The sequence below is a fragment of the Benincasa hispida genome, chromosome 2 (assembly GCF_009727055.1).
Source record: "Benincasa hispida cultivar B227 chromosome 2, ASM972705v1, whole genome shotgun sequence".
In the NCBI taxonomy this organism is placed as follows: Eukaryota; Viridiplantae; Streptophyta; class Magnoliopsida; order Cucurbitales; family Cucurbitaceae; genus Benincasa; species Benincasa hispida.
The window spans coordinates 1,774,462-1,798,344 of NC_052350.1; the positions used below are offsets into that span (position 1 = coordinate 1,774,462).

General features: G+C 34.5%; 2 protein-coding genes across 2 annotated transcripts; both read right to left on the reverse strand.

The window, feature by feature from the left end:
* Window positions 1–3,736: 3,736 nt before the first annotated feature.
* On the reverse strand, window positions 3,737–7,229 carry LOC120070892 (replication protein A 70 kDa DNA-binding subunit B-like). Its single transcript, XM_039022790.1, has 11 exons — window positions 6,936–7,229; window positions 6,432–6,578; window positions 6,094–6,309; window positions 5,791–5,968; window positions 5,411–5,681; window positions 5,226–5,328; window positions 5,016–5,140; window positions 4,854–4,932; window positions 4,629–4,773; window positions 4,192–4,473; window positions 3,737–4,107 (listed from the first exon to the last, which is right to left on the reverse strand). Exons 1-11 carry the CDS (start codon window positions 7,061–7,063, stop codon window positions 3,910–3,912), a joined length of 1,872 nt encoding a protein of 623 aa, XP_038878718.1. The 5' UTR covers window positions 7,064–7,229; the 3' UTR covers window positions 3,737–3,909.
* A 2,779-nt stretch (window positions 7,230–10,008) lies between these two features.
* On the reverse strand, window positions 10,009–12,843 carry LOC120071920 (uncharacterized serine-rich protein C215.13). The gene is made up of 3 exons (XM_039024346.1): window positions 12,401–12,843; window positions 10,505–11,796; window positions 10,009–10,303 (listed from the first exon to the last, which is right to left on the reverse strand). Exons 2-3 carry the CDS (start codon window positions 11,719–11,721, stop codon window positions 10,108–10,110), a joined length of 1,413 nt encoding a protein of 470 aa, XP_038880274.1. The 5' UTR covers window positions 11,722–11,796; window positions 12,401–12,843; the 3' UTR covers window positions 10,009–10,107.
* Between the last annotated feature and the right edge of the window lie 11,040 nt (window positions 12,844–23,883).

Below are 23,883 nucleotides of genomic sequence, written 5' to 3' on the forward strand. Positions count from 1 at the left end.
ATTTCTGGTAATCTCCTGCTATGATTCGCTGTTCCAACAAGAATTTGAGGCTTTTCTGATCTGTTTTTACAATAAACTTCCTTCCCAAGAGATAAGGCGCCACTTTTGCACAGCCATAACTATGGCCATTAGTTCCCTTTCGTAGGCAGCCTTGAGTCAATGTGTGGGTGGGAATGCCTTGCTGAAATAAGCCACTGGTCTTCCTTCTTGCATCAGGACTGCCCCCACTCCTACCCCAGAAGCATCTGTTTCAATTACGAAAGTTTGATTGAAATCAGGAAGCTTGAGGGTGGGTAGTTAGGTCATGTGTTGCTTCAAGGCTTCGAATGCTGCCTGAGTATTTTCATTCCACTCCAATCTATCCTTCTTGAGCTGTTGTGTTAGAGGGAAGGCTAATGAACCATATTGAGGTAAAAACTTGTGATAATAGCCTGTTAGCCCAAGGAATCCCCTGATTTGCTTGACGGTTGTAGGTGTTGGCCATTGGAGCATAGCTTCCACCTTTGAAGGGTCTGCTGCTACACCTTCTTCTAAAATGATATGCCCCAGATAGTCTATTTTCCTTGCCCCAAATGTACACTTCTTAAGATTGGCCACGAATTGGTTGTCTTCCAAAGCTTGCAATACCACGGATAAAGATGCACATGATCACATAAAGAAGAGCTGTAGATTAAGATATCATCGAAGAATACTAACACAAATTTTCTTAAGTAGGGGTGCAAGAGGTCGTTCATTACCGATTGAAAGGTGAATGGAGCGTTTCTCAGACCGAATGGCATGACTAAGAACTCGTAGTGGCCTTCATGAGTTCGAAATGCGGTCTTGTGTATGTCTGAGGGAGCCACTCGGATCTGATGGTACCTTGACTTCAAATCAATCTTCGAGAATACCCGTGCACCAGCCAACTCATCAAGAAGTTCTTCGACCATTGGAATAGGGAAGTTATCTGGCACTGTCACTTGATTCAAAGCCCTATAATCGACACAAAACCGCCAGCTACCATCCTTTTTTTTCACTAATAACACTGGGCTTGAAAAATGACTCACACTAGGCTGAATGATCCCAGCAGTAAGCATCTCTTCTACCAGCTTCTCAATTTCGTCCTTCTGGAATTGTGGGTACCTATACGGCCTCACTTTCACTGGCCCTGCCTCTGGTTTGAGTTGAATGTGGTGTTCATGGTGTCTCATAGGTGGCAACCCTTCTACTGGACTGAAAACGTCTTGGTGCCTCTCTAAAATGTCTTGTATTTCCGGTTGCAGCTCATTTATTGACCTTATTTCTCTACCTTTTTCAAAGGTCATAAGGGAGTTTAGCTCGAGAAGGATACCTTGGCCCTCTCCTTTTACCAACTTCATCATTGTCTTCAGTGAAATCTGTGACTTCGTCAAGCTACGGTCACCTTGCAAATGTACTCTTCAATCACCTACTTGGAATTCCATCTCGGACGTTCCCCAGTCATATTCAACACGTCCTAAGGTCATCAGCCATTGCACTCCTAACATTACATCAGCACTACCCAGAGGCAAAGGAAAAAAGTCGTTGATGATAGTTAAGTTTGGAAGATTAAGAATTACTCCCTTGCAAATGCCCGTTGTCTTCACTGATACCCCTGTTCCTAACATTATTCCATAACTCGTTGGCATCTGTAGTAGTTGTAGGGCTGATACTAACTTGTTGTCAATGAAATTGTGTGAAGCACCACTGTCAATGAGGACAATCACATCCTTATCTTCTATGGCTCCCCTGACTTTGATCATTCGAGGTGAGTCGATCCCGGTGAGAGAGTTTAAGGATAGCTTTGCTTCTTGTTCGTTCTCTTCCATCACCATCGATTCTAAGGTAGTTGTCATGGGCATCTCGGCCTTCTCTGCTTTGTTCACTGCTTCCGTATCATCATCCCCCTCTTCCTCTTCATGGTAAAGCAAAATGCTCAACTCTTTCTTTTTACATCGATGCCCTGGCGTATATTTTTCCTCACAACGGTAACAAAGTTCTTTGTCTCTTCGGCTTTGCATATCCCTGTCGGATAAGCGCTTGAAAGCTCCAATCGTGAATGGTTTTCCGTTGACATCCTTTAAGGTAACAGAGTTTGAAGACGTACTAGAAAGCCGATTCAGGTTGAGAGAGATTGTCCGAGCAGCTGCGTGCGTGTTTTGATTCGGGTTGGGGCCGGTTTGACCCGTGACCGCGTTAGCTCCCGAGCTCGAGGATGCGCTTGTTGATTTTGCCGGATTCGGGTTGCCTCACTTCTTTCTTCAGGCCTCATCTGTGTCTTTTATTATTTGGGCCATTCTCATCTTCTCTTTCATCCCAATCAACTTAAACATTCTCATTTCGACTTGGATGTCTTCCTTCAGCCCACTAACGAACTTTCTTTCTAATGTTTCATTAGATAGGTCTTTCAACGGCCCTGAAAGCTGCTCAAATCGCCGTCGGTAAGCTTGCACACTATCGTCCTACTTCAAGGTGAGAAACAAAGCCCTCCGGTCCTCTTCCTTGACTGGTAAGAATCGTAGCAATAGTTGTTCCTTAAATTTGGCCCATGTATCCATCGCAGTCCTTTCTTCCTCCCATTGGTGCCACTCCAAAGCTTCTCCTTCTAAACACAGGATTGCAGCCTCAATTTTGTCCTTCTCTGATAACCTATTCACAATAATATACCTCTCGACTCTATGGAACCATCCCATTGGATCCTCGCCTGGTTCTCCTTTGAATATTGGTATTTCCAGCTTTCTCAATCACATATCGAACAAGGGCACCTCCCTTCTTTCTCAATCACTGTTCTTTCCGATGAATCCGACCTCATCTCCTTGGTTGTTTCTGATTTCTTCGACCAAACCTCCAGTGCTCGTATCATCTTCTACTCCATTGACTCTCCTAGTGCTTCGATTTTCGCTGTCAACAAGCTCTCCGTGATCTACTGCATTTCTCCGAACCTTTGATCCATTTTGTTCTCCATTCCAACTTGAAGCAAGGTAAGTTGTTCTTCCACAGCTGTTAATCTTGCCTCCATCTTCTTCACCATACCCTTTTCCCACAAATTGGATGGCTCTGATACCAAAAGATAGAACCTCAATTATTTATCCACTGTTTTGGCCCCAAAATAGCCAAGGAAGGTCAAGTCCTCCCCTTCAATACAACCTTAAGCTTTTACAAGATAAAAAATGCCTCTCCTCTATACTCCTATCTTTTATACTAATTTGTTATCCCCCTCCCTACTAACAAACTTCCCCACTACTAACCAATTTGTTATAGATTTGATGATCCCCTCTAACTAATTTGATTCTTTTCCCCATTTACATTTGAGCCCCTCTCTCTATTCTTTCTTTTGCCCTTTCTTTCATACCTTTTAAATATGGGGTCTATCAAAAACCTTGAGTTTTGTAATTGAAGTCCACTCAATGCCTGTTTCCAAGTTCAAATCTCCCCAAGGGAATGTCCATAAACCCGACAGGAAAATCTCTTACTAAAATAATTTCTATTCTATCCATTTATAATTTTACAAATAGCTGGATTATATCTCATTTTATTCAACGCACCTCACATCATTCTTGAATGAAACTAATATTACAGACATGATAAATGCAAAATGAATTGCAGTGTTTATCAAAACCCATCCATTGGTAAGATTTTAGGTCACCATTTCTAGAATTAATATTTATAGAGAAGTTTCTATGCACGAAGTTCTTGCATTTGAAGCATCCAGCTACCATAATATGTGAAACAAAAGCTGTAGTATATGCAAAAACATGCTTCCAACTGGTAAGGTAAATAACAAAACATTCCTCTAAGGTCTCTACTACTACAGAAAAGGAAAATAGCTGTTAAATTGATGCTTTAATTTACATTTTTCTACTTAATTCCTAAAGTTGCCTAAGATAGACATGGCTTTGCAATAAACCCTTCTTAGGAAGCTTTCATTTTTGCTATCTCTTCTAGCAAAAATCTGGATTCAGCGGCAAAGTCAACTGGAGCAACAGACCTGACAGTGATCCTTTGTCTCTTCTCATTGTTGTACTCATTCTGAGAAACGCTAACTCGAAATAAATGGGGAACCCAAGTGGCTTGTTTGAGTTTCAGTTGATATGAATTCTCCTCTCCAACCTGCAATTAAAAACATAGTGAAAAGGTCAACCCAGTTTGATTCAAGTTCTCAATGTCGAATTCTTGTATTTTCTGGTTTGTTACCTGTGATTTGAGTTGGTCAAGCTCATCGGCAGAGCATCCAATGATTCTCTCTGCTTCTTCATTGAATGTAGAGAACCAAGCTTCACCACTTGCATCAGAAACTCTCACGACCATTATGTACTTTAAACTGCATTCTTCATCATTTTTCTGACAATTGTCGCACCAATATCCAGATCCAATCGCTTCAGTCACCTTCTTTTTGCATGTCTTGCAAGCCCGATACCACATTGTTTGATCAGGCTTGATAAAGCTAACATATGCTCTGATGCTGAAGAACATGGGCTGTTGAGACAATAACTTCATGTTATTCTTGCTGAATAGTAATTCTATTGGCATAGAAAACTTATATTTGAATGAAGACAAACAAAATCCATATGTTTCATAGTTGTTTTCCATATAGAACTTTCACTTTCTTTATTTCAAGAAATATATGTTACCTTTTCTTCTCCCAAAGATTTGTTTTGGAGTATATGAGATAGGGAGATACGGTCAGAGTACATGGACCTGGTACCACTCTTGGTTGATGGGCTCAGGCCAGAGCTTACAGAAGACATGGATACGGCTTTTCCTTCAGAGTCATACCTGTACGCATTTAATAGAATGCTTACAACTACAGTTAATAATGTTATGGAACTAACACCATTAGCACTTCGTAAGCTTACCAGGATCTCAAATCATGTGCTTCCTTTATGTCTGGATTTATCATAATTGAGCTTCTGCTTATTGTGGACAAAGATACACCTGAAATTGGAAGCAAATAATATGTTAGGTAAATGTATGCAATTCTCCTCAGACATAATTTCCCACTTCGATTTTAGCGGCACCTTGAAAGTCCCCAACTCTAAGATACTTCACTGCAATTATTGGAGATTGGTCGGCAATGTCAAGCAACTCCTGCCCCACAGTGGTCGCAAGATCATTCCACAAAGATATCACAACTGTCTTCTTCCTGCAATTTGATACTCACAACTTTAATATGAATGAAGTAAATAGACGACGATTTTCATTTTCGTCAATAAAGAACGTCTACCCACGTCTCATCAGCAATGGTTACATCACGTTTTGGAGCTGTCTCATTGTTGATTTTCCTTCGAATGCTCATTGTAGGAGAAACACTTTGAACAACTCCAATAACATCTGGAAGTTGCAAAAACACATGTGAACCTTCTAAATAAAATCACGCGAGGATAAGTTATTTAGGCTAGGATAAGATTCTTACCAACAAGGTCCCTTCCATTCACGTGCGGACCTAACATATCAATCTTGACAAAATTATATTTTGTTTCAGGAACAAACGCAGCTTCACTGCTAACCTCATCTACTTGAGAATTCACATTCAAAGTCATTTCATAATCATTTTGAACTGTCTTAAATTTCTTATTAGCAACTTTCAAAGCCCCCCTGGAAATGTAGTAAACTTTGCCAAGGGAAAATTTCTCATAGAACTTCCTTGCAGCATCATTGAACATCGTTGCCTGTATTTGTGTACCCTGAACCAGAAGAACCAAGTAAGTTCACTTGTATATCAACATGAGACTAGAAAATGTAATTGTTGAAGTTGAAAATGGCAATACGTCAACAAATCAGCAATTAGCTTACATCTTCATCTGTCAACACTACGTTAAAAACATAACCTTCTCCTTGAGCATTCTTGTATGTACGCAGGTTTCCCTTATCCGTAACACGGACTTTGATGGTCCAATCTCCCTGATAAGGATTTAAGTAGACAAGGGGATGAACTCGCCTTGTCATGGACATACGTGCAGCTGGTGCCATACTGTTTGTAGAAACAGAAACATTTGAACATGTATTAGTAATTACGCACAAAAACTCTGGGAACTTGATTAAAAAAAAAAAAAAAAAAAGAAGTCCAACAAATTGTATTTCGAAGAGCATACTCACTTCGTTTGCTGCTCGTGTACAATCTGAGCAGCTGATTTGGCAACCAATTCTTGCTTTGGCTTTAAAAGAATACCAGATCCATTGTTAAATGTGCTCTTATCATCATCCTCTAGCTTCGGTTTCAAAATAATACCTGTTTCCTCTTTCTTAACCTCAGTTTTTACCTCCTTTTCTAGAGCAGGAGAAACAACCTCACATTTCGTCACGATTAAATACCTGATATTAGGAAAACCACCACATACTAAAAATCGAAACAAAACAAAGAAAAATGAATTCGTAGGACACTTCCTAATTCCGAGTATGAGTTTATTTTTCAAAAATTGACTGATTATACTCACTTTTCTTGCTTGTTCGGAATGTCATTGAGAGAGTAGTCAAGAACGCGAATAAGCCCCAAATTTTGAATGTTTCCAGAAATGACATCAGACGTCAGGTTTGATGGAAGAATAGCTTTAAGCTTCATATCCCCATCGCTAGCAGTAAACCTGAAAGTGAAGCAATAGAAATTAAAGAAACCGTCAGTATAACCTTTAAATCCACATTTGCAACTAACAAAAAAAAATCTCGCGGATCTTTAAATCGTCAAATTTCTTGAATTCAAACAATAAACCATATTGCAGACCAGTCAACACATGCCCTAGGCTGCGAATTCAAAACCATAAACAGCCTATATTACAAACGACACAAACACTAAGATCTAAACCATAGTTTCAACTTTAACCATCTCAACAAGGAGAGCTACACCGAACTTAGGTCAGAACCAAAAGTGAATCTCACACAGTACGAGCGAACATACATGAAAACAGAATACGAATCAGAGTTCTTAGTGGAAGAAAACTCACATGTAGCGATTTCCCGTCGCCTTGAGATCGATGACCTGAACCACGACATCGGGGACATCGGAGGGGGAGTCTGGGGATGGATTAGACAAAATGTTTGATATGCCGCCAACGGTTGGTGCGTCCGCCATTGCTCGACAATAGAGGATCAGAAAGAAAAGGTTGGTATGAACTGAGAGAGAGCTCCGGCGAGAGGATAAAGAAGAAGCGATGAAGAATGAAGGGAAGAAGAAGGGATTTGAGGGCTTTGTATTTGATGATTCAAGCGGGAAAATGGTTTTTGGATCTTTGAAACGGAGAAAATGTTTCGTCGTTTTCGCGGCAAATTTTTTTCAGATTTTCCTTTTTCCTTAAATATGCAATTTTTTGGCGGGCCAAGTTTGTTTTCGCGGCTGAGCATAGTAAGTTACGGTCTTGCCCTTTTTCTTCTTTTTTTGAATCTACCCTTTGTGGACCAAGGATGTTCGTGAGTTGGATTGGATTCGATTGAAAGACTTTTTAGATTTTATAGTTGTTGATTTCTTTAACTCAAATAATTCTTTTTAAAAAATAATCCAACTCAATCTAATAATGAAAATTTTGGGTTAGGTATAGGGTTGACAAAAATCCTTGCAGGAATTCTTGATTTGACTAGGGATAGGGTCGTTCAGAGATTATAACTGGGTCCCCGATCGAATATGGGGCGAGGACAGGAAGGATATTCCCACCTCGTGCCCGTCCCTAACTAACTTATATATATATATAGGGATGGGACCCGTTTTCTGACAGGGATGAGGAGTCCCCTGCCCTGCCTCCATTGCCAACTCTAGTTAGGTTGATTTAGGTTATTTATTTAAAATTTTGTTATAAACAGAATAAAAAATACGTGAAATTTTGATTTAATTATTTTTATATATTGAATTAAAATTAACAAATTAATTTCAATTTGTACAATGATTTTTTTTCTTTTCAAAATACTAAAAAAATAATTTTAGGAGTTGCTAGTTAATAAATTTAAATAATAAAGCTTATATAGATATATGTACATATAATTGCATCATAAGTTTAAAAATACATATTTTAAAATTAACAATAAATTCAAATTGGTTTTTGTTATTTGAAGTAAAACCATAAACCAACTCAACCCAAATCCATAAAATTTTCATTTAAACCTAACCCAATCGAGTTAGGTTTATTTTTTCCAGGTCATGTTGTTTTTTGAACACCCCTAATAGACCCCCAATGTCCTTGAAGGAGTTTCTTTGGGTTTTAAAATTCCTTGTGACTAGAGTGAAAATAATTTGAATCTATAATCAAATCTCACTGGGAAAATTTTCATTCAATTTTAACAAGTTGTTTCAATTTTAACTCTAAACTTTCAATTCAATTAATTTAAACCTCAATCTTTGTTTATTATATTAATTTTAACTTTAAATTTGTAGTTTCGTCAATTTATACTTTGAATTTAAATTTGAGGATCTACTAGACATTTTTTTAAGCACATGTATAATAAATTTGAAAATCAAAGGATCAAAGCTTGCAATTTAACCTGTTTTCTATTTACTACATTTACTTTTTTAGTGTTACAGTGGTATTACCTATGGACTGTTTTCAATTCTTGCAGTAAAAATATGAGTTTTCAAATATGATATTGTCTACGTTTGATATTACGTTAGATTTACTTTAAAAACATTTAAATTATCCCAAAATCATGGATAATTTTTAACGAATATTTAGTTTTCAATTTTATATTTTAAAAATAAGATCTATTTTATATATTTATTTATGTGTAACATAATTAAATCTATATACTATATTGATTTTTTTTTTTAAATAGAGCTATTTTTCTTAATATTTAAAAATTAATTTATAACAAACAAAATTCATAGTACTAAACAATTATTTAAAAATCTAAATTACAAAAAAAAAGTTGATTATAAATCTATTTTAGTCATTATATATAAAATAAGATGTTTTTGTATTTATTTATCAAACATTATAACTTAATTTTTCAAGTTTAAGCTAAAATTTATCTGATTTTTCTATAAGCACATATGTCAACCATTATTTTAAAAGTTATAACAATCCAAATCATTAAGTTCATCATTCATTACAATTTGTATTTAAATTTATTTATATTCTCTAATTAGCTGCTTAAATATTTGTTTCAACTAATAATATAAAAATATATATATTATTCTTGCTTACGAACCTTATCTATAGGCTTTCAAATTTTCTCTCATCTATACCATGTCATTTAATTTTTGCATATACTCATTGGTTGAATGTATATTGTATTCTACATAGTTGACATTTTTTTAGCTATAAATTATGAATTTGAGATTGATAATATAAATTATGCAACGACAACAAAGAACACATAAATGTACACATACATATAAAATTAAAAAAAAAAGAGAGATTAAATTATAAATTTGGTCCATATAATTTAAAGAAGGTTAAAATTTAATCTCCATACTTTTGAACGTCATAATTTAGTATTTATGATTTGATAGAAATTTGATATATAATTCCTATGGTTTGATAAAACCTTTATAAAAACGTCCTAGATAGGAACTATTTAGGAGAATTTTACTAAATTCTAGGGATTAAATTCTAATTACAAACAATGGTATTAAATTTTAACTCTACTTAATTTTTTTTTATTAAAAAAAAAAAAAAAAAAAAAAAAAAAAAAAAAAAAAAAAAAAAACATTGGTTCCACCATGTATACAACAAGAATACTGGGGTGGGTCCCTCCATTTTTCAAACTCAACCCCCTATTTGTCAACAGAAGCAGCAAAATAAGCAACAATTAATTCAATTAGGCATCAATTCATTTCAATCAAACAATACAGATTCTCATGTTTCACTCATCAAAGAGAAAATAATATACTTGATTGGAGTCAGAATATCCTTTCAAACTTCCTTTGGACCATTTTATTTTTCTGTCTTTTTAATCTCATCCGTTTCTGCACTAAAAATTGTCAATATCACACAAAATGATAGTGTATAAGATTCAGAGTCCAAAGATCGTTTAGCCAGTTACCAATAACCGAGAAAAACTGTGCCTACCAAAACAAAAATTCGTGTTGTTAAGAGAACTAATTAAACTGTGCAAACTATCCTGTTGACATTATCCTAGTTAACATAAGAAAAGGGGGGCAGTGTCATCTTTGATGAACCTGTACACTTCTTAACTACAGAATGGGCAGCAAGAAAAGCAAGAAAACCACCTCTTTGGCCCCACGTTTGTAGCTGCTTTCGGAGATCCGTCTGAACTTGATTCTTTTGGGGTCTGAGGATTTGAAGATGGGTGTGGTGATTGTGGTTTCCCCTTCTCTGGATCGGCTCCCTTAAATGAAATGCTTTTTCCTCCTTCTCCTGTCAATCTTGAATTTTGACAACAAAACATTCATATATTTGTTTACTGCAAGTGCTAGCAAGTGTTTTTATGCATATGTAATAAAATGTGCTAAAGATGACATTATTCTAACACTTAAGTCAACTAAACCAATTAGTTTTGCGAAAAAATTGTCAATATTTAATGATGCTGTTTTTGTTGATAAGGATTTGAGAATTCAGTGGCTTACATTGGAAATTGGAAAGATTTTGTGCTGCCATCTGACTGATGGGAAATGCTGGCTGACTGAGACGATGACTCGGTTAGAGTCGAACTCTCCTTGCGTTGGTTCTCGCAGTTTTCTCTTATAACCTCCCTCATTGTTTCTGCAGCTCGTGCTTCAGTTGCCGCTATATCACCATCTGGACGGGAGTTTTTCAATCCGCAATCAGAAGGTTTCATAGCCAAATGCTGGGATACGTCAAGGGCCGATTCACCAGGTCTACATAGCTCACCTGATTTTCCTAGCCAACACAACTGTTCTCTGGTAAAACTCATGTTCCCCATCTGAATGCTAAACAATGATTCATTTGAAGCAACACTCCATTCCATAGGCGCTGTAGATTTAGTTCTAGAAAAGACACGAGATGGAATTCTATATGCAGGGGAAGTAGGATCATCAGCTCTCTCCATCACTTGAGTTGGAGGATATTGAGTAGGTGTCTCACTGCCTGAGCTCGAGTCTATCCTATGCGTTGGAGTTACTGCTGATTGCCCATTGCAAGTCATAGAGCTGATGGGAATATCGTCATCACTGAGATCTGCAACCAACCTGTTGTCCTTTTCCTTGCTTGGAGAGCTGGAATTTTTCACCAATAGATTACCAGCAGTATCTCCACCCTTTTGAAGTTTAATTTTACGTTCAGATTCAGATTCGGACGATGAGGAAGATGAGGTGGAAGAACAAGTTTGTAGATTTTTTCTACTTTCAACATGACTGGTTTCACCAGGTTCGGGACCTCGTAGTGTTTTATTCGAATGTGGCTCCATAGCGTTGGTATCTTTGTACTTTCCAGGCTTTGGGAGTTCAATCACATGATCATGCAGGGAAGATTCAGATGCGGATGATGACGACCGTGATAATGAGCGGCTTGATCTCTTGGCAGCACGGGGAAGATCAGCCCTTGGAGGATGAGTCTCAATATCATCACTACTAATAAACTCAAATTCAGAGTCCGTGTGTCCTGCAACATGGCACTCATCCTTTTTCAGAGAGTCACTTGTACCGTCAATGAAGCCGCTGGACCCAGTTACGATCAATTCAAAGGAGCTGTCAGAGGAGGAATCAGATGCCGAGGATAAGGAAGATACTAATTTTTTGCTTGGAATAGAAAGACCAACTTCGCCCGTACTGCTGATAGAATGTGTTTTTGATCCACCAGCCTCGATCTTTTGCCCAGATTCCATAGATAAGATATCCGAATTACTTCTTCAGGCACCACTCTTCAGTTTTCAAGTCAGATGTGGCCTGAAGATTACCGCCTGTAAAATGCAAGAAAATTAAATGGGACAAACAAATCAAGACATCCAAGCCCTTTACAACTTGATTATGATCATAATTGGTTCTAGATTCTCCACAACATAAGAACGTATTAGACAGAAACAAGAAATGCACAACTTCACGAGCTCAATTTCGTCAATGAACAATCAATTAATTACATTGTGTTTAACAAAAAAATGGAAAAGACGAGCCATCTAAAAGTTTCTCCTGGCATCCGAATTTAATATCCAACCTGTAGAGAAATCATAGTTTTTCGGACCAATAGTCTATCTTTGATGAACAAACCCAACACATACAATCCTAAACTCTTGAAACTCTGAAATTCAAAGATCACATTCCAAAATATAGTCTATGTGCTTCAATTCGGTGATGGCATTACAAAATGTGCTTAAGTTCAACCTTCTATTTACAATTCCATCGCCTATAACCCTAATAACCTAAAATCCCCCAAGATTAAAGAATTCATGATTTATTGATCATTGCTCCCTTTTTACCACTTCACATGCGTATTATTCAATGAATTTGTAATTCATACAATCGATTACATTGAAAAGAAGAATAAGAAGAAGATAAACCGAAACTTACGTCGAAGATATCGGAATCCCAAGTAGTGGAAGATGAAAAGTTCATAGAGACTGGCGGCCGGAGAGATGAAAAGAAAAGGCCTCCGACGGCCAGAAAAACAACAGTCCCTAATTGGGAATGGCGGAGAGGGATTAATGATAATTGGGGGATCAAAAGAAAAGAAAAGTAAAGAATCTGATAGAATCAAATTGGGGTGGAGAAACAAAGGATTGAACCAGAGAAAGAATGGAGGAAGAGAGAGAATTTAGGAGAGGGAGAGTGGAAGCTGAAATTTGGAAAATGGAAAAATGGAGAATGGTGAAGGAATTTATGAGGCGTCGCATTGTTTCAGCCTTTTCTTTCTCTTCTTATTAACAAACTTTGCCTCCCTTTGGCGCCTTTTTTTCCAACCGTTTTTTCTTTTTTTCTTTTCTCCATTTTCGGAATCCTTTTAAATTTTTATATTCCACGGATAAACTTCAGATGTTTTTTTTCTTCTTCAATCTTCCATTGCTATCTTTTTCCACTTCAATTCAACCGGATTGAAATTACAAATTTAGTCATTGAGTTCTCGTTCAATTTCGGTGTCATTTTAAATCTTATATTCTTAAAATTTATGCTTGCAATCTTTTTTATCATGAATCTGATTGATTGTAAATAAACATGTGAATTACTAGTCGAGTTCAAAAACAAAATTGAATTTTTACATTTTTTTAATTAGCAAAAATGGTTTATTTTTAAGATATGTGTATAAACTAGATAACAAAACATAAAATTTATCAAACGAGGCATGAGCTTTGATTTTTAATAAATTTACATATCTATTATGTACGGAATTGGAAATTTAAGATTCTGTTAGACATTATTTTAAAATTTATATCATATATTATCAATTAATTTTTGCAATTTTTTAATTTGTTAGAAATATATTAGACGTTGATATATATACTAACACACGGACCTGAAAGTTTATAAGTATATCATTAGTTTTTTTATAGTTTGTATGCCATATCGATACAAATCCCAAAATTTTAGTGCATGATCTCTATAACACAACATTTCATATTTAATAAATTGTATCATACATTCAATCTGGTAGATATAAAACTAATAGTTTTTGCATCAGTTAGATAAGTTTTAAGTTCATGGACTAAGTTGACGAAACCTTCTAAGTGTATATGAATGATCTTTGTAATTAACATTTCATCCTTAACAAAATCAATTAGAATAGTTTTAAACGACAACTCTATTTTAAATATTTTCAAATATGACAAAATGTTATCATCTATCAATGATAGACTACTATAATCTATCATTGCAAACAATGACATTTTGCCATATTTGTAAATAAGTTGGTTCATTTTACTATATTTGAAAGTAACCATTTATTAGTTTTCGTTTGGTAACCATTTGGTTTTTTGTTTTTTAAAGTTGAGCTTATTCTATGTATATTTTTTTACAATTATTTGCATTTTTTTAAGTATAATGGGTAGATTCTTAACCAAATTTAAAAAAAAAAAATAATTTTTTGAAATCTACTTTTTTTTGTTTTAAAAAATTGGTTTGATTTTTAGATTATCGGTGAAAAGTAGATAACAAGAGAACAAATTTGAAGGAGAAAATATTGTTTATAGGCTTAACTTTCAAAAACAAAAACCAACAAACAAAATGGTTACGAAAGAAGACCTAAAGTTTAGTCTTTATTTCTTCATTTTGATTTTGAGATAAGTTTGTGTGTTAGTAAAACAATTGTGAGGATGGGGGATTAGACCTCCAACCTCTAGGGTGGAAGATCATGTCAATTACAATTAAGCTAAACTCACTATAGCCTAAGTATACATGTGTGTTTAGTTCTTCGTGCTTGATTTTTTTTAAAAAAAAAAAAAAAAAAAAACTTCAAAATCCATTTCGAGCCATTGCCAAATCTTTTAATTTGTTTTCAAATGATTTATTTTCGAAATTAAACACTTAAAAATTTAATTCAACGTACTCTTAATCTCTAATGTTTATAAAATTTCAAAATAGTTCGCCATTGGTGACTTTTAAAAATTGTTATAAATTTTCCACTTACATTACATAATATGAACCGACAACAGTTTAGAAGAAAATGAAAATGTTACATACGAGAACAACAACTTGAAATTTCTAACAAACTATTATAAAAATTTTAGAATATAATACAGTATTCCCTCTTTTACATGATATTTTTTCTATCCTCAAATTTTAAGTTTATAAAGGACTGTATCGAGTAAGTTTATTATTAGCCAATTTATATATTTTAGCTACCGTGACAGAATAAATTGAAGAAGCTTGAGATTGAAAGAGCTAAATCAATCTTTTAAACACTAGAGATTTAATCATAACAACATAAACTAAAGTGCTATTACTAGGGACAAAAGATACATGTAATTATAATTTCAATATATATAAAGAGAGAGAAAGAGAGTTTTTCCTCCATACCTTCCCTCTTCTTTCTTTGTGGTGTTGTTCCATCTTTCAAGGATGTTCGGTAGGTGACCGAGCCTCTTGAAAAATCTTTCTTTACAAGAATGTTGGATGCTTTAACATTGTAAGATACTGAATCGTCTTGCTCTCGTGAATATTGATCATAAGTGGCAAAAGCCGTTGGAATCCTCATTTTTTGTCCATAAGCTCTCCTCTCCCTATCAGTCGAACTGCGAAGCTTCTCTCTCGCTTATTGACTAGGATGAGTTCAATTACATCGAGCCTTCATCTACAATTGATAAGGGAAACTTTTCCAAGTCCGAACAAGAACGGAATATATATATATGTGTTTTCTCACATTATCAGAAAAACGTGAAGTCAAAGTGATGAGTCGTCTCATAAGTGTGATGAGGATTACATGAGTTTTGTAATATGTCATATCTTGCATCAGTGTTGTATAGATTTGTAAGTGAAGTTAGACGAACTACACAAAATTTAAATTTAGCTTTGAGTCGATCCACATCAATTTAGATCAACACTATAAAAAACCAACCAACATCGCCAATCCACAAAGTTTGAATTGACCTAACCTCCAAACCAATATGATTGAGTTATTGCAATCATTTGATCTTTTAACCCCTCGACAATGTTGTACGTATCGATTTATTGTCATACGCATTGTTAATTTTTCATATTCCAACCATTTTCAAATGTCATAATCAAATTAGTCCGTGATAATTTATTTAATTAAGAGGCACACTATGTCCTGACTGGTAGTTAATATCATTAATAACATAAAATTTCATTGAACTATGTTCAAAGTCCAAGCATGACTTAGTAGCTAGGACATCTACTTATTTTTCTGTTGTTGGTGTCATTGTTTTTACTCAATAAATAGGAATTGTACTTAAATGTTTGAAATTTTTACAGTTTTAAAACTATACATTTATAAAATTGTGATTTTGGCATCATGTATTAGTGTTGGAGAATAAATTTTAGCCAATTAAATTTCAGCACGACGTCACAACAAAAGACAATTCTATTAAATTTAGGGTCTATTAAGAATTATCATATTCCTAGGTAAAAACTTGGAGACTAATAATAAATGGCAAAAAGATGTCATCGATCACGACAATAGATTTATCGAATTCTAATGTGATTAAACCTCGATTACGATCTATAAATGAAAAATTGTGGTGTATAGCCAAAAATTGGTGCTGAAATTGAAAAATAACCAAAGAAAAAAAAAATGACGAGAACATGATTCCATATTTTGACCATGTATCCAAATTTACCTTTCAATATGGTAACCACCCAACTTTGACATGTCCCAAATCTTCTCAAGATTAGATTTGATCTAGTTTGAATTTTAAACATCAAATCGAGATTTCCTTTCCATTAGGTTTCTTATTTTGAAGGAGAAGTCAACAATGAACTCGATTTGATATTTAAAATTCAAATTAGATAAAATCAAAAGGTGTTCACCCTCTGCCCTTTTTCGAGTATAGTGTATTTATGTGACTTAACAAAGATTTAAGCGATCAAATTCATGGTATTTGTGTGACTTCTTTTTTTATTACAATGTGTTTACATGACTCGAATAAATATTTTAGTGACAAAGTATCTATATGGCTCAATTTGACGTTGCAATATTATTTTTTAGTATAAGGTATTTGTTTTTTTAAAAGAAGACATAATGTATATGACGTGATTTAAAAGGTTGGTGGATAATTAAACGCCACTTAATGCTTGTTGCTTCTCATCCTTATGCCATATATTTTCTATAAAGTTTGTCATGAATCTTCCACGTATTATTTTTATTTTGAAAACCATTTTTTTTAGCTTGTCCAGCTATTCTATGAATTTGGATGCGTTTTCCCAAGTTTTTTCTTATCCATTATTTTAGATTTGGTTAGATATTGTTTTTAGTTTACAAGATTTGTTTTTAAAATACACCATAATCACGAAGATTCATCTAGAGGGATAAATCTGTCCATTTTTAGAATTTTAAAAGTTGTAGATTCAGGATTTTGTCATTTTCCCAAACTGAAATAGTTTTTGTTATTTTTCAAAAATATAATGCTATTTTACCCATTTATCATGTCCACCTTTGATAAATTTGGTTAGAATTATAAATTGGATCGGGCGAATAGTTAAAGTCACTTGAGTCCAAAGTCCAACACGATTCAAATCCATGGTAGAAATTTGGGTTAAAGAAATAATTGGGCTTAAATCTAGTAGTTGGGCTCAAAAGTAAATATGCCCATATCCATGGAAAGCCCATGAGAATCTTAATACCTAAAGCCCAAACCCATATTCATTCATTTTGAGGGGAGATGAGAAGAATTGAAAACTAAAGCTCTAAAGATTAAATTTCTCAATCCCTCGATACCTAAGTTTTCATATTTTGAAGAATTGAAGATTATAGGCTATAGCTCTCAAGCTTGAAGTTTTGAAGATTGAAGCTCTATATCTCTGGAGATTTGAAGATCAAAGACTTAAAATACTAAAACTCTCTTTGAGTTCAACTTTGAAACTAAAGCTCCAACAAATTTTGAAATACTTAAGCTTCTTTTTAACGTTCGAGAGAATGAATCAAATAAATGTATAATAGAGATTGTACCTATTTATACAAGTATACTACAAATCAATATAAATACACAATTCATTAAGCCAATTAAATTTTTTCGAAAACCTTGTGGAATAATGAGTCTTGAAACAAACACACGGGCTTCAATTATATCCCATAACCTTGGTGAAATGTTGCAAAAGTTACATCTAGTTAAACAGCATTTTATTATGATTTTTTTTTAAAAATACTTTTTTTTTAATAAATAAGGACAAAATTAGGGTTGGAGGGAAACAATTTCTAAGAATAGGTGTTTTGGTAAAGTATTGACAAAATTAGGGTAGTGGAATCGTGTACCGATACACGATTTCCATGTGGCATACTTGTGTACCCGGTACACAAATACCATTTAATCCAGTCAGCTGACTACATCGGCTGACTGATTGACCGGTCAAGCGAACTCATGTACCCGGTACACGATTTGCTTATAATTTTTTTTTTAATGTTTGCTGACTATTGTTTTTTTAATTGTTAAACTTAATTCCTTCATTATTAAACTTAATTATATATTTAATCTACAATGAAAACATATTGCACTCATATTTTAAAAAAATATCATGATATTAAAGAATATTTACAATTAGTTCTTTAATTTACAATTTGGAAATAATACAATGTGGTATTTAAAAAGGACCCCCTGGCCCTTACTCCTCATAGGGGTTGTCTTCGTGTCCTCTAAATTAGGTTCACCTCATTGTCGCTGTCGTTTACGACGAATATGTCTTTGATAGGTGTCAGCAACATTGATTCGTCTTGTTTGTTGAATAATACATTTTACGTTGACCAATGTTTACTGACACATTGACCCCAATTCCGGTAAGTTGTTATGCACTGAATATTGTTGAACATTGTCGATAAAATTATTCTGTACAATTAAAAAAAAAAAAAAAAAAAAACAATATTCATATCATACATATGGAAAATGTTTGATTTTAAATCTCTTACCATGCAGTAATAGTAAGCGTCGTCAGGTGAGATAAATCGCCTTATGATCGAATTGTACTAGGGAAAGTAGTCGTCTGATACAGTTGGCCCATTTGTTAATTCTCCCTGTGCACAACGATCATGTCGTCCATGCTAGTAGGATAACTATACCGCATGGATTCTACGCCAGTTTTGGTCGTGCTTACCTCTTAAATCGATCTGGTGTAGTGCTGGGAGTGTATAGGACAACGAAGGTATCGTTTGTCGCATACCGAACCGTCTCATACACGATCTGGATGATGCCACTCTACTATGTGGAAGCCTATAAGAGGCTATAAGAGGGCCAATAGTCAATCAGATGTCTTCACCATCACGACAATAATAAAGTAAAGATGACCAAATATGTGTGTATAGCGTCCAAATAACCTGACCAAAAAAAAAATAATAAGTATACATATAAAATGTTTTAAATATTCATTTATATACATATTTACCAGCATGTCGAATATTTTTTTGTACCAACATATTTGCTGACTGTTCAGAGGCAGCTAATACACCACTCCATCTAAAATTATAAAAAATACAATTAATTTATATTCTTACATAAAATGGTAACGAAATAAATATATAAATGAAATAATACCTGGCACTAAGTGGACGATGATCTAGGGCTTGTAGTTGGACTTGTGGTGCTATAATTGGAAATCGAGCCCATACTTATAATAGTATCAGTGGCCCTGCTATTTCCAACGCTTGTGCATTGGAAGCCCGACAAAGTTCTCTATACAACCATGCAAGACATGCACCACCCCACGAGTACGTACCAGCGTACTCGAAATCAGACAATAATGGGAGGAACATGAGATGCATCAGAGTATTTGACTTGTCAGCAAATAAAAATCCTCCAGTAAGTTGCAGGATGTATGCCCGTGCGTACCTACGTACGCTGATGTCGTCGGCATAGGGAGGTAATTTTGGAACCTGGGACCCCAACCAAGGGATACTCAATCTTGATCCCTTCAGATCCTCTGGTATAACGCCTAAGAGTTCTTCACAAACGTTCTTCCAGTCATATTGTAGTGAACTTGCCAATGGTTGCCCGTCCACTCGTAACCCAAATTGTATGGCAACATCCTACAGTGTAATCGTATATTTCCCAAAAGGCAGGTGAAATGTGTGGGTCTCTGGTCTCCAGCGCTCAACTATAACAGTAATAAGGTGTCAATCAAGCTGGATGAAACCAATTTGTGCAACCCAAGAAAACCTGCCTCCTGAACATATGGAATAATGCGGTGATCAAATGGGATAGTATGTTGTGCAGTCGCCTCCATTCTTCGACAACTCAACACTATAGTGGAAGAACTATCCCATACTGTCTGTGAACGATGCATGTTTTTTTGGTACAATTGTACAGGATTAGAAGGACCATGCTCCATTACCTAAAAAATTCAAATTACATTACATAATAAAATTCATGACATAAAAGATACATAAAAAATACAATTACATAAAATCATTATAAGTACATAAAGAATACAAGTATATAAAATATACAATTACATGAAAAACATAAATACATAAAGAATACAAATACATGAAAAATATAAATACATAAAGAATGCAAATACATGAAATATACAAGTAAAAAAAAAAAATACATCTAATGACTCGAAGACGACGAAGCACCCAGTGTACGGTGTGGACAAGTGCGTCTGTTATGTCATTCTCTTTTACAAATTGTACATCGCACTTTTTGGCTTGCTTCTCTCCAATCCATTTCATTATGAATGCGCGTACCTTTTGGCCGACCTTGTTCTCTTAGTAAGTTTGTATTTGGACAAACTTCTGTAAATAATAATTCTGGCCAATAATTTGGGTGTTGAATTGGATGGAAGCGGCCTTCATAACAACGCTTGAAATTGGACAATTTGTAGCATTCATCAATAAGTGGTAGGTATGTCATATGCATGTAATTACATGAGAGCATGGAATCTTGAATGATTGCCACTTATTGCAGGAACATGTCCCTTCTTTCAAGCTTAAAACTTGGATGTGCTGTCTTTTGTAGGGAGAAATCATACTTATGTTAGTTTGTACTTCGAAAGTTTGACTTTCCCTGTCAATGGATGTCACCGTATGTGTCGATGCTCGTTTTTCCCACCTCTTCAGTTTTTTTAGGGCATATTCTGTATATATGTCCCCACGATTGAGTGCTTCACTGGTTTCTTGTCTCCGACGTTCAAAATACAATATTGTACGATATAATGTTAGCCTAACCAAAGAAGTAATTGGTAATATTCTAGCACCTTTGAAAACACCGTTCATGCATTCAGCTGCATTGCCGGTCATCCACCCATAGTGGTACCCACCGTCATGTGACTGTGTCCATCTTTCCAAGTCAATGTCGGAAAAAAATTCAAGACATTCAGGGTGCAATTGTTTCAATTCTTTCATGCACCGAATGAACTTACACCTTTGGTGTTGATTTTCGGCCTTAAACACCAAATTTTTTAGTTGTTTCGATTTGTATTTTGTATTGAAATTACTAGCAACATGGTGAAGACAATATCGGTGGTACACTCTGGGTTCACTCCAACCAATTTCTTCATTATTAGTTGCAGCAAGAATGCCCTTATGTCTGTTAGAAATCAAGCAAATACTCTCTCTTTGGGTAACATATTAACGCATTGCCCACAAAAACCATGACCAATTGGACGAATTCTCACCTTCTACGATAGCAAAAGCAAGGGAAAATATATGTTCGTTTGCATCAATAGATAAGGTTGTCAATAATTTTCCCTTATACTTTCTATAGAGATGAGTTCCATCAATCTGGATTAATGGCCTACAATGGTTGAACCCTTCTCTTGCAAGATCAAAAGACCAAAAAACTCGTCCAAAAATAGTCGTACCTGGCACATAAGAGGGAATGAAAAACCAATCTGTTCGTGTTCCTGGATTGTAATGAACAAGAGCACTCAGCCAATACGGAAGCTCCGAATATGATTTTTCCCAATCGCCAAACACAACAATTAACGTTTCTCTCTTGGCTTGCCATACCCGTCTATAATTGACATTATAGCCATATTGTTTTTTAATGGCTTCTTGGAGTAGGGCCACAGGTACTCCAGGATCAGCTCTAACCAAATTTTGAATTTCGATACTCATGAAATTTGAATCCAGCTGTCAATGATCCTGTGTCAATTCTGAAAACAAACATGAGTGTTCTCCTTGAAATTTTGTGATTTCGAACATCCCATGAGTTTTGCGCCGACATGCCGTAGCCTCCAAGCACAACCGTCACTCCATGATTTACATTTAACATACCAAAGATCCTGATTTGATTCCACTACGACAATTTCGTAGTGTTCTGTCACACAATATTTTTTTTACAGCAAGCTGTAAATCTTCTTTGGTATTAAACAACATTCCTTTTTGTATTAACCTACAGTTATCTACTCCTACATTTCTTTCTTCCAAAGTAGACCCTAGTTCACATGTTGATTTTGTCATTTCCCAATCTATTTGGATGAACATTTCCGACGGTACCAACTCAAGATCATGTTCACCACTACTGTCGTTTCCAAATAATTCATCAACTTCAACGTCAATGTCAGTATCTCCATCATTTCCAGGTTCAAGAATTACTAAATCTTCAGGACGCATCGACATATTTATTTTTTTTTTTTAACCACTATAGTTGACAAAAAAATGTTATTCCACCTCTAAATTTTGAGTGTCGTTTTTTTTTTTTTTTTTTACTTTCTACCTATATTTTAACAAATCAAGTAAAATTTTGAAAACTAAACAAAATTACTTTAAGAAACTTGTTTTTATTTTTAGAATTTAGTTAAGAATTAACTTTTTAATATAAAAATCATGATTAAAAAAATTAGGACGAAATATACTTATTTTTTGAAATGATATATTCCTCGATTATAGGAATATCTCACTGTATATTTTATTTCATTGATTATGTCACTAATATGAGGACTTGAATGGGTTATATATTCTGTATTTTATCAAGTAAGACGAATGAGAAATGGAAAACCTAAGGCCGTCATTTACAACAATTTTCAAGCAAGAAAAAAAAACAAAAAAAAAAACCATTATGAAACGCGGACTTAGTTTTTTATTTTTATTTTTTTTAAAATTAGACTTATAAACACATTATCTCTATTTGTTATTTATTTTGTTTACCAATATTAAAAAAAAGGCAAATTTTTTATTTTATTGTTTAAATTTTAAAACTTTATTTTGTTTTTAAAAGTTGGCTAAAAATTTAACCTTTTAATTAATGTGAAAACTAGGATAAAAAAATTGAGAGAAAATAAATACAACTATCGAAAATAAAAAGAACCAAAATAAATATCAAACCATGCCTCTTTTTTTTTAAAAAAAAAAAAATTAGACGAGACCTAAATCATTTCAAATGGACTAAATTATTATTGCGTCGATAAGACAAGAGCAAATTTTAGGGTTTCGTTTGGAAAAATAGCAAAAAAAAATTAATTGTAAAAATAGCAAAACCATTTTTAAAATAAGAAAATACTAATTGGCTAATATCCAAACTATCCCTACACACTAATTGATAAAACCAAACGCTACAAACTAAAACAAATCCAGAAAAGTACAAATACGTTGTACTGTTATGCAAATACACTATATTGTTGCATCACATTAATTCGAATGTTATCAAATACCCCTTTGCTAAAACTTCCATCAAATCCCAAAACAGTCCTTAATCTAATTGAAGCCAACATATTGCATAAAACTAAAACTTTGATAAAAACTCACAAAACAACTTTGGTAATGTAACACCCCAAATGTTGTTAGTAATGTAATTTTAGTAATTTCTTTTTGAGGGCGTTTTTGGAATTTTGGACTTTAAATGTAATTGCAAGAATTTAATTATTTATGTTGGAATTGAAAGGCAGGGGTTAATTCTTTTTGAAATGAAGAGAATTTAAAGAATTTGTGGATTAAGAAAAGAATAAAATAAAATAAAATATATTTTATTTTTATTTTTATTCTTTCCTTTCCTTTTCTCTTTCTTTTTCTCCCTCCCTTTCCCTCTTCTTCCTTGCGCAGGCACCCCCTCTTGGGTTTTATGTCCTAAAAATCGCAGTTTGTAAAATGATAAATATTTTCTATCATCAATATACTTGTTATTGATCTCAAGTCTAAATCCAATAAACTGAGACCCATGACCATTGTATGAGTACTTAAACTTTACGTGGAGACATAAGAGTGGATCAGGTTCGAGTAAATAGTCAAAATGATCTATGGTACATGAGTGAGATTAGGTACCTTATTCTGGTAACACCACTGGATGCGGCCTACTCTGCAGTTGTTACAAAGAGTTGTAAAGTGCTACATATGATGTGATCCTAATTCGTACATGTTATAACATAAAGAATGAGGGCGTCCTATGCAATGAGTTTGCATAAGATCAGGACCAAGAAATAAGTCACTCTTACTTTATAACGTTGTTTACTGTTTAAAA

Bases quoted from the DNA above. Each gene is read 5' to 3' on its own strand.
- LOC120070892 (XM_039022790.1), bottom strand. From the start codon at position 7,063: ATGGCGGACGCACCAACCGTTGGCGGCATATCAAACATTTTGTCTAAT. The intron at 6,310-6,431 runs GTGAGTATAATC...TCCTAATATCAG, and splicing joins ATTCCGAACAAGCAAGAAAA to GTATTTAATCGTGACGAAAT. The intron at 4,474-4,628 runs GTAACATATATT...TTGTCTCAACAG, and splicing joins AATCTTTGGGAGAAGAAAAG to CCCATGTTCTTCAGCATCAG.
- LOC120071920 (XM_039024346.1), bottom strand. From the start codon at position 11,721: ATGGAATCTGGGCAAAAGATCGAGGCTGGTGGATCAAAAACACATTCT. The intron at 10,304-10,504 runs GTAAGCCACTGA...TCAAAATTCAAG, and splicing joins AAATCTTTCCAATTTCCAAT to ATTGACAGGAGAAGGAGGAA.